The sequence below is a fragment of the Gadus chalcogrammus genome, chromosome 5, assembly GCF_026213295.1.
Source record: "Gadus chalcogrammus isolate NIFS_2021 chromosome 5, NIFS_Gcha_1.0, whole genome shotgun sequence".
NCBI lineage: Eukaryota > Metazoa > Chordata > Actinopteri > Gadiformes > Gadidae > Gadus > Gadus chalcogrammus.
Genome location: NC_079416.1, coordinates 24,367,124 through 24,378,469, shown reverse-complemented (window position 1 = coordinate 24,378,469; position 11,346 = coordinate 24,367,124). Strand labels below are relative to the sequence as shown.

Sequence of the window (11,346 nt, the reverse complement as noted above, 5' to 3'; positions counted from 1 at the left end):
AACCCTAACCCCGGTACCCTAACCCTAACCCCGGTACCCTAACCCCGGTGGAGAATCCCAGTTTTATAGGGTGGAGGGAAGGGGGCTAACACACCTCGGGGGGAGACGAAACTCAGAAGAAGATCACAGACTAGACAGACGACTCTACGGACTGTTCTGTTTTTGTCCAAACAAACGGGGGGGGGTCTACATCCCCTTAGTAAACATTTGAACACATGACGTCATCAACTATGCAACCACCTGACTGACCTTTAGACCGGGATGACAAGGTCACCCCTTGCATGCCTTTTAGTGGACGGAGTGGCGGGAGAAACAAGAGTTGCATGGCAGGAGATGAGCTTGGTAGCCCGTCACACGTTAATAACACAAGGTGGCGGATTGTAAATGGTGTCGGATTGTTTTGCAGACTAAACGTAGGATGCTGGTCCAACTCACGCAAAAGGTTTTGCTGCTGGGAGTTCTCGCTGTAGGAGGGCTCTGTCGCTCGCCCAAACACGTTCCGCAGGAGCTGCGCTCTTTCTGAGAGGCTGGGGGGGGGCGACACATGAGCTAGATGTTACCAACACACCAAACTGCTCTTAGCCGTGTAATCCTCCACTGGTACTTTGGTCATTTGTTTCGGACCTTTGTTTCAGCTGAACAATTGCTGACCAAACAGGTTAAGCAGCATATGTGTCGATAACCTTATCCCACGCTGGCTGTGCCATGTTACCAAATTCTTATCACACATGGTGACACATGGGGGTTTGTAGACCACGACAGTACTCAAAGCTTTTCTTATGGCGGGAAAATCAGTAGATCCCATACTGACACAGCTTGATGATAGAAGGATTGGCCATAAGTGCCAATTGGAAATACCAAGTTTTAAGGCCATGTTCTTGAACTGCAGTGACTCAGGTACAACGATTATAATGGCCTGGCCAGGACTGGAACAGGAAGTAAATAACAGCACACAGCACACAGCACACAGCACACAGACACAGACACAGACACAGACACAGACACAGACACAGACACAGACACAGACACACACACACACACACACACACACACACACACACACACACACACACACACACACCTTCTGTTTTGTACCACAGTTGCTGGGTCCTGGCGGCTGGCCTCCAGCTGCCTTACATCATCAGACAGAGACGTCCACACAGACCTCCTCACTCTGGGAGAGGAACAGATCAATAATATTCACTCTTATCTTCCTTTGTAATGTGAAACCAAAACTGTCAGTGCCAACATTCCACACTGCTTCCAACCAAGAGTCGTTTTCGCCTTCATTGTAGTCCTGAGCAGTTTATTGTAGTTGTAATGCTGAACTGTACCATATTATATACACTATACCATAAGTACTATACTATCTTTTAACCATAACGTCCAACCAGATTTTTTCACCCTTTAATGCTGATTTAGTTAAGAATCGAGAGTTGTTAAGAGTATAAATCCATAAAGTGTATGTTTAGCTATTTAGGTCCACATTGTTTATCCATGACAGGTGTATGGAGATGACCCAAGATGTCCCAGAGAGGGGGAGAGAGGCTCACACTGTGAGGACCACGTCCAGCAGGAGGGCGGTCACCGGGACCAGGAGCAGGGCCATCCAGAAGACCCCTGAGGTGTACATCATCTCAGCCTGGAGCACCACAGACACCACATACATTATGCCTTTACATGGAAGAGGAGCAAAAGGGTCCAAACATAAACAGTTCCTTTTTTTATAGATGAATGTGTGTTGTGAGGTTTGGAAGAACCTCTCCAGGCTAGGGTTAAGGTTAGGGTTGGGGTTAATGTTAGGGTTAGGCGTACCTCGCCGAGCTAGGGTCAGGGTTTAGGGTTAGGGTTAATGTTAGGGTTAGGCGTACCTCGCCGGGCATGTCCTGGGCCAAAGGGATGGAGGGCCACAGGTTGGAGTAGAGCCAGAAGAAGAGCAGCCACAGGGCGATGCTGCCCCACAGGGCCACGTGGCTGAACTACAGAGAGAAGGGTTAGGGCTAGGGCTAGGGCTAGGGCTAGAGCTAGGGCTAGGGCTAGGGCTAGGGCTAGGGCTAGGGCTAGAGCTAGGGCTAGGGCTAGGGCTAGGGCTAGGGCTAGGGCTAGGGCTAGGGCTAGCCTTCAGCCCACCTGAAGTCCATCACTCACGGAGTCCGACCAACTATCAGTCAAGAAAATAGATCTTTGATATATGATTTAAGCTGGTAATAAGAATGGGATACATATATATAATCCAATATTGTTAGTAATATACTAAATTGGTGTAAAAATGTCATTTTTAATGGTGATTCACATTTTGTCAATATTTTAAAGAGCCTCTAGAAACTAAATATGTGAAATATGTGAAAATGTGTGAAACTAAAGATGACTGTAGCACATACTATTGTAAATCCTAAAGTCAAACCCTTATGATAATCACTAATGATAATAATTTCTCCAAATTATACATTTTGGCAATATTAAGGAAACAGAAGGGGACGGCTTAAAGCAGAACACACCACAGTCCACGACGCCGTCTCCAAGCCTGCCTTGAGACACACCGTGACCACGACACACTGCAGGGAGTGGGGGAGAGAGAGAGGGTTCAGACACACTGCAGAGAGTGGGGTTAGAGAGAGACAATGAACGGTCATCGGTCAGGCGTTCTTAAACTCACCGTGTAAACCATGTTTCCTAGCAGTAGGTAGTCGGTAGTCCTCCCATTCCAGGACACCGTGTCTGAATGATATAACAGTAGTCAGGGTTAGGGTTAAGGTTAACCCTAACCCTAACCCTAACTACTGTTTCAATGGAGGATTAGGGTTAGGGTCTTACGACACCGTGTCTGAATGATATAACAGAGATATTTACTACTGTTTCAATGGAGAATGAATAAAGTGAATGAATGACTAAAAGTTCCAGTAGCACTGCACGATAGGAAGCCTCTGGTGTTAACCGATGGCTGAGTGTACCGTGTCTGAACGCCAGCAGGGGGAGCCAGAACAGCACAGCAGAATGGAGCAGGCCGTTCAGACAGTGGAACCAGAACACCTGCACAAGAGAAGGTCAACTTATCTAATCATTGCTTAGAACACATTTATTTTTGCATTGTTTAAAATATAATATACTGAAAACAGTACTTCATTGAAAACAAGCATTATGGGTTTGGCACCAGCTTCATGGCCAAGAGGTCCATTTGACCTCCACATTCCCACGGATTTAAAGGGTTAGGGTTAGGGTTAGCTAACCCTAACCCTAACCCTAACCCTTTAAATCCGCACACCAAAAAAAAAAATCCTAACCCTTGGTACCAGATTCATGGCCAAGAGGTCCATTTGACCTCCACATTCCCTCAGATCTAAACCTTTGCATTGAATCCCTGAGCCTCCTGAGACGTCCTGTAGAGCTCCGGGTACTTCAGCATGGTCTCCTTCTGGCAGCAGCGCTCAAATATACCCATCGCTAGCGGCGGCATGGCAGTAAATATCTGTGGCATGAATAGAGTTAAACAAAGATGAAGACATTAATTCACCGTGTGAATAAAGGCTGGTGTCAGGGAGAACACCCACGGTCTAATACTCTGACTAAATGCGAGAGGTTGAGAAGGACTAGGATTGAATGATCAAGGCGTTATTGTCACTGCACAGAGTAACAGCAGCATCTGAATGGGTTTGCAAAGAACTGGCCCATCCAAACCGGGGATCTCTGAGGTAACCCCAACATCTGTGACTTCCTTGACCAATCACACTGCTCTGGACTACAGGCCCTTTCCGTTCTCCATTAGCATTCATTCATTACGTACAAAGGGGTTACATATTAAACATTATAGTTACAAGAAGTTACATATCATACATTAGTTATATGAAGTGAGGTCTTAGATTGAAATCCATTCATCCCTTGTTTATTAACCTGATCTTTAATCACCATGACTTACCACATGTGTTTAAGAGATGAGTTCTCTGAAAGCAATATTAATTTAAACAGTAAAATAGGCATTTGTAGTGGTTAACAGTTCCACTTTATTTGTCTGTGGCATATACAGTCACAATCATAAAGCTGGAAGTGTCTGATTTTAACCGGGGTATGGATTAGTTAAATTAGACTTCTAAGTTGAAGCCTACAGAATAAACATTCTAAGACCATACGATAGGAGAAACCACAGGGGGTAACAGATGTCTCTGTTAGGGGCCATTTATACGTAAATGAGGCTTCGGGGGTTCATTTGAATGCAGGCTAGGGAAGGCCTGGTAACATCGATACAGTGTTTAACATTTGGCTCCATTGTAACAATATTTACCTTATATTCTTGTATACTTTATGCTTAAAGTTAAGCTTACTTAGACGTATACTGATTATCTAAAGGACCTGAGAAATAGACTGATGTCATTGACTACAGAGGGATGTCTGTCTGAGTGGTCTCCGGTCTAGCCTAACCCTCTGAGGTGTTGGATGACCATGGGACAGGGCCCGGAGCCCCCCCCCGCTGACGCCTTTCTCTCTACCAATGTTCAAACTATTTGGCTGAGAAGCCTCTAATATTTTCCAGTAAAAAAAATGATGAAATGATGGCTTACCACATTGTACAGTCCGATACACCACCTCTCAAATAGGATCTGACCTGAGAATCCGTTGACAAGGGCAAACCAGATCTGAGGAACAGAATGAGGAGCATGTCATGAGAGCAGACAGAAGCTTCATCACGTCAGCTTGTGTAACGAATAGGGTGAGGGTAACCTCGATGGTGTAGAGGGTGATGTTCTCTACCCTAACCCTAACCCTAACCTTGATGACGTAGAGGAGGATGTTCTCTACCCTAACCCTAACCTCGATGACGTAGAGGAGGATGTTCTCTACTCTAACCCTAACCCTAACCTCGATGACGTAGAGGAGGATGTTCTCTACCCTAACCCTAACCCTATCCTCGATGATGTAGGGGGTGATGTTCTCTACCCTAACCCTAACCCTAACCTCGATGACGTAGAGGGCAATGTCCTCTACCCTAACCCTAACCCTATCCTCGATGATGTAGGGGGTGATGTTCTCTACCCTAACCTCGATGATGTAGAGGACGATGTTCTTGTAGAAGCAGTACAGGATGCATTTGGCCACGCGGTTGTAGCTCCATGCTCCGTGCACCAGCAGCAGGTTCCGCAGGAACTTAAACTGGAAGACAATGGTCAACAAACATTAGAGAAGGGATGGACCTAAAGCAACCACACAATGCATTGGAAAGGAAAGGCTAAGTGAGTTAAGACAAAAGAATATGGCACAAGCATTTTCATGGGCTTTATGGCCTTTGTCTCCGATAATATTCTAGCAAAAACAGAACGTTCCAACCTCTAAGGATTTGGGGCGGGTTAGAAGAATAGAATAGAAAGCTTTTTATTGTAACTATACACAGATGAGATTAAAAGCATTCCTTCCCAGTGCATACATGTAGAATATAGAAACCCAGTGTTACCTGGGCGATGGAGTAGTCCGAGGAGTTGGCCGCCTGCAGCCCCTCGTGGCCCGAGATGCCCACCCCCACGTGGGCCGTCTGGATCATGCCCACGTCGTTGGCGCCGTCGCCCACCGCCAGCGTGATGGCCTTCACCTCCGTCTTCACCAGCTCCACCACCTGAGACTTCTGCAGAGGAGACACCCTGGGACCCAACCCAGGTCAGCCAACCGTCTGTAACCCCCTCCCCTGACCCTAACCCTAACCCAGGTCAGCCAACCGTCTGTAACCCCCTAACCCTAACCCAGGTCAGCCAACCGTCTGTAACCCCCTAACCCTAACCCTAACCCAGGTCAGCCAACCGTCTGTAACCCCCTAACCCTAACCCTAACCCAGGTCAGCCAACCGTCTGTAACCCCCTAACCCTAACCCAGGTCAGCCAACCGTCTGTAACCCCCTCCCCTAATCCTAACCCTAACCCAGGTCAGCCAACCGTCTGTAACCCCCTCCCCTAATCCTAACCCAGGTCAGCCAACCGTCTGTAACCCCCTAACCCTAACCCAGGTCAGCCAACCATCTGTAACCCCCTAACCCTAACCCTAACCCAGGTCAGCCAACCGTCTGTAACCCCCTCCCCTGACCCTAACCCAGGTCAGCCAACCGTCTGTAACCCCCTCCCCTAACCCTAACCCAGGTCAGCCAACCGTCTGTAACCCCCTAACCCTAACCCTAACCCAGGTCAGCCAACCGTCTGTAACCCCCTAACCCTAACCCAGGTCAGCCAACCGTCTGTAACCCCCTCCCCTGACCCTAACCCAGGTCAGCCAACCGTCTGTAACCCCCTCCCCTGACCCTAACCCTAACCTCTGTAACCCCCTCCCCTGACCCTAATCCTAACCCAGGTCAGCCAACCATCTGTAACCCCCTCCCCTGACCCTAACCCTAACCCAGGTCAGCCAACCGTCTGTAACCCCCTAACCCTAACCCAGGTCAGCCAACCGTCTGTAACCCCCTAACCCTAACCCAGGTCAGCCAACCGTCTGTAACCCCCTCCCCTGACCCTAACCCTAACCCAGGTCAGCCAACCGTCTGTAACCCCCTAACCCTAACCCAGGTCAGCCAACCGTCTGTAACCCCCTCCCCTGACCCTAACCCAGGTCAGCCAACCGTCTGTAACCCCCTCCCCTGACCCTAACCCTAACCCAGGTCAGCCAACCGTCTGCAACCCCCTCCCCTGACCCTAACCCTAACCCAGGTCAGCCAACCGTCTGTTACCCCCTCCCCTGACCCTAACCCAACGGTCTGTAACCCCCTCACAGCCAACGGTCTGTAACCCTCTCTCAGCCAACCGTCTGCAACCCCCCCCACCATCCAACCGTCTGTAACCCCCTCACCATCCAACCGTCTGTAACTCCCTCACCATCCAACAGTCTGTAACCCCCTCACAGCCAACCGTCTGTAACCCCCTCACAGCCAACCGTCTGTAACCCCCTCACCATCCAACCGTCTGTAACCCCCTCACCATCCAACAGTCTGTAACCCCCTCACAGCCAACCGTCTGTAACCCCCTCACAGCCAACCGTCTGTAACCCCCTCACCATCCAACCGTCTGTAACCCCCTCACAGCCAACCGTCTGTAACCCCCTCACAGCCAACCGTCTGTAACCCCCTCACAGCCAACCGTCTGCAACCCCCTCCCCTGACCCTAACCCAACCGTCTGTAACCCCCTCACAGCCAACCGTCTGTAACCCCCTCCCCTGACCCTAACCCAACGGTCTGTAACCCCCTCACAGCCAACGGTCTGTAACCCCCTCACAGCCAACCGTCTGTAACCCCCTCACAGCCAACCGCCTGTAACCCCCTCACAGCCAACCGTCTGTAACCCCCTCACAGCCAACCGTCTGTAACCCCCTCACAGCCAACCGTCTGTAACCCCCTCACAGCCAACCGTCTGTAACCCCCTCACAGCCAACCGTCTGTAACCCCCTCACCATCCAACAGTCTGTAACCCCCTCACAGCCAACCGTCTGTAACCTCCCTCACCATCCAACCGTCTGTAACCCCCTCACAGCCAACCGTCTGTAACCCCCTCACCATCCAACCGTCTGTAACCCCCTCACCATCCAACCGTCTGTGACCCCCTGTGAATGGGTTTCTCTCCATTGAAACCCATTCATATTTTTCGATCTCATAAGTCCCATGGGCTCTACTGGAAGGGGCGTGACTTCGCCACTCTATTGTTGGCCAATGTTGGCTATCAGTCATAAAATGATTCGCTGATATTGGATTATCTGGCAGAATCGTAGGAATCAAACGCGATGGGTGTAATATCTTGTATTAGACTAACTCATTTAGAGATTTATATGAGTTCTTCAACTAAAACCCATGCTTCCTTAAGGAACCGGGATTCTCAATGATGGCTCCTTAGGAGCCACAAAACCACTGGACTACTCACCACGCTGTCCTTTAAAACAAATAATCCTTTGTATCTTTGAGGACAGACAGTCACACTCTACCACTTCTATTTCCCATTGTCCGGCCTTTCACAATTCTGCTGACATATGAATCCTCACACTCACTCACTACGAGAAGGAGCACTGGTCTATCTATTAGAAACCAGTACACTATTAAGCAGTAACTATTAGACACCAGTTCACTATTAGACACCAGTACACCATTAGACACCAGTTCACTGTGAGACACCAGTTCACTGTGAGAGAACAGTTCACTGTGAGACACCAGTTCACTATGATACACCAGTACACCATTAGACACCAGTACACCATTAGAAACCAGTTCACTGTGAGACACCAGTTCACTGTGAGACACCAGTTCACTATGATACACCAGTACACCATTAGACACCAGTACACTATGAGACACCAGTTCACTATGAGACACCAGTACACTGTGAGACACCAGTTCACTGTGAGACACCAGTTCACTATGATACACCAGTACACCATTAGACACCAGTACACCATTAGAAACCAGTTCACTGTGAGACACCAGTTCACTGTGAGACACCAGTTCACTATGATACACCAGTACACCATTAGACACCAGTTCACTGTGAGACACCAGTACACTATGAGACACCAGTACACTGTGAGACACCAGTTCACTGTGAGACACCAGTTCACTATGAGACACCAGTTCACCATTAGAAACCAGTTCACTGTGAGACACCAGTTCACCATTAGACACCAGTTCACTGTGAGACACCAGTACACCGTTAGACACCAGTTCACTGTGAGACACCAGTTCACTGTGAGACACCAGTTCACTGTGAGACACCAGTTCACTGTGAGACACCAGTTCACTATGAGACACCAGTTCACTGTGAGACACCAGTACACCATTAGACACCAGTTCACTGTGAGACACCAGTTCACTATGAGACACCAGTTCACTGTGAGACACCAGTACACCATTAGACACCAGTTCACTATGAGACACCAGTTCACTATTAGATGAAGTCAGTGTCTGGGACACACTGGGTCTAGACCCGCCTACTTGGAGGAGGGTTTGTTTGCCACTGAAGCCAGCCCATCCCGGGGGAGAGACCTACCTGCAGCAGATACACACACCCTAACCCGGGGGAGAGACCTACCTGCAGCAGATACACACACCCTAACCCGGGGGAGAGACCTACCTGCAGCAGATACACACACCCTAACCCGGGGGAGAGACCTACCTGCAGCAGATACACACACCCTATCCCGGGGGAGAGACCTACCTGCAGCAGATACACACACCCTAACCCGGGGGAGAGACCTACCTGCAGCAGATACACACACCCTAACCCGGGGGAGAGACCTACCTGCAGCAGATACACAAACCCTAACCCGGGGGAGAGACCTACCTGCAGCAGATACACACACCCTAACCCGGGGGAGAGACCTACCTGCAGCAGATACACACACCCTAACCCGGGGGAGAGACCTACCTGCAGCAGATACACACACCCTAACCCGGGGGAGAGACCTACCTGCAGCAGATGACCACGGAGCAGGACAGCGCCAGGTCGAGGAAGGCCCGGCGGCTCGCCGCGCTGAGGGCGTGGTCCAGTGTGCGGCCGTCAATCACCAGCGCCCGCCCCCCGCGGAGCCCCGCCCCCGAACCACAGTGCTGGGTTAAGGCGTCTCGCGTGGCCTACACACACACACACACACACACACACACACACACACACACACACACACACACACACACACACACACACACACACACACACACACACACACACACACACACACACACACACACACACACACACACACGTTGCTTGTAACGTAAATCACCTGGTCAAAATATTTAAATGACAAGGTTTCCACAAACGGGGATGCTGTGATTTTGACTCACATCCAGGGTGTCCCCGTTCACTATCAGGAGGGCGGTGGTCTCCTTCAGCAGACCACAGGAATGACCTGGAGAGGCCAGGGTCAAGGAGACAAGATGGCGGCCTCAGTGACGCAAAAGGACTGGAAGGAACGCACAACAGAACAGAAGAACTGCGCACAACAGAACAGAAGAACTGCACACAACAGAGCAATGTGAAGAACAACGCACAACAGAGCAACGTGAAGAACAACACACAACAGAGCAACGTGAAGAACAACGCACAACAGAACAGAAGAACTGCGCACAACAGAACAATATGAAGAACAACGCACAACAGAGCAATATGAAGAACAACGCACAACAGAGCAATATGAAGAACAACGCACAACAGAGCAATATGAAGAACAACACACAACAGAGCAATGTGAAGAACAACGCACAACAGAGCAATGTGAAGAACAACGCACAACAGAGCAATGTGAAGAACAACATAGTGGCTGTCCCTCACACAATGACAACGTGTTGCAGTCTCAAATTGACGAGTAGAGGCGGCCAATGCCAAAATAAAAGTTAAAATGTAATACCTAACCCAATTAGGGTCATATATTCTGTGTGTTTAGAGGACAAACGTCTCCTTCTCTGAGACCGTGTTGGGTTCTTCAACCCACAGGTGCAGACGAGAGAGGCTTGTTCTCAACAGGGTGGCATGTAGAGCAATGACCTGGGTGTACCTGTACACGCAACAGGCTGGGCCTGTAGGGTTAGGGTTAGGCTAGGGTTAGGCTAGGGTTAGGCTAGGGTTAGGCTAGGGTTAGGCTAGGGTTAGGCTAGAGTCAGGTTAGTAATGGACCTGTGTGGACCTATATTGACGGCCGTCTCCTGCTTGTCTCCGGTCAGGATCCAGATGTTGATGTGGGCCTTGAGCAGCGTCTCGATGGTCTCCACCACCCCGTCCTGCAGCCGATCCTCGATGGCCGTGGCCCCCAGCAGCTGGAGGTCCTGTTGAGACAGAACCACAGCACAAGGCTGATCTCTCTGAGGAGGCCAAACAGATCTCCACTGGGGACACAACCGAGGGCTGCCGGGACACACACACACACACACACACACACACACACACACACACACACACACACACACACACACACACACACACACACACACACACACACACACACACACACACACACACACACACACACACATAACCCACCATCACACACACATGCACTCACTCACACACACACACATCCCACCATCACACACACATACACTCACACACACACACACATAGACTCACACACACATAACCCACCATCACACACACATACACACACACACATAGACTCACACACACATAACCCACCATCACACACACACACACACACACACACACACACACATACACGCACATAGACTCACACACACATAACCCACCATCACCATCAGATTGGGATTTGTAAGAATACGACAAACATGTCGGCCGTGAAGTCAGAAGAATTGTCGGGAGGTTTGAGAGGTAGGGTGAGGGTGAGGGTGGGGGGAGGTGAGGGGGGGTGAGGGTGAGGTGAGGGTGAGGGTT

General features: G+C 49.8%; 1 protein-coding gene across 1 annotated transcript in view; it reads right to left on the bottom strand.

Annotated features, from left to right (window-relative positions):
- Positions 1–11,346, bottom strand: part of LOC130383230 (phospholipid-transporting ATPase IA-like) — a 35,152-nt gene that overhangs the window by 2,730 nt on the left and 21,076 nt on the right. Inside the window, exons 21-34 of the mRNA XM_056591331.1 lie at positions 10,625–10,763; positions 9,786–9,850; positions 9,412–9,575; positions 5,441–5,624; positions 5,032–5,142; positions 4,554–4,628; positions 3,344–3,466; positions 2,952–3,030; positions 2,657–2,718; positions 2,499–2,555; positions 1,872–1,979; positions 1,554–1,642; positions 1,082–1,174; positions 436–527 (exon numbers count right to left, since the gene is read on the bottom strand). Of these exons, the coding sequence (XP_056447306.1) occupies positions 436–527; positions 1,082–1,174; positions 1,554–1,642; positions 1,872–1,979; positions 2,499–2,555; positions 2,657–2,718; positions 2,952–3,030; positions 3,344–3,466; positions 4,554–4,628; positions 5,032–5,142; positions 5,441–5,624; positions 9,412–9,575; positions 9,786–9,850; positions 10,625–10,763 (1,441 nt within the window). The remainder of the gene's footprint in view (positions 1–435; positions 528–1,081; positions 1,175–1,553; positions 1,643–1,871; positions 1,980–2,498; positions 2,556–2,656; positions 2,719–2,951; positions 3,031–3,343; positions 3,467–4,553; positions 4,629–5,031; positions 5,143–5,440; positions 5,625–9,411; positions 9,576–9,785; positions 9,851–10,624; positions 10,764–11,346) is intronic.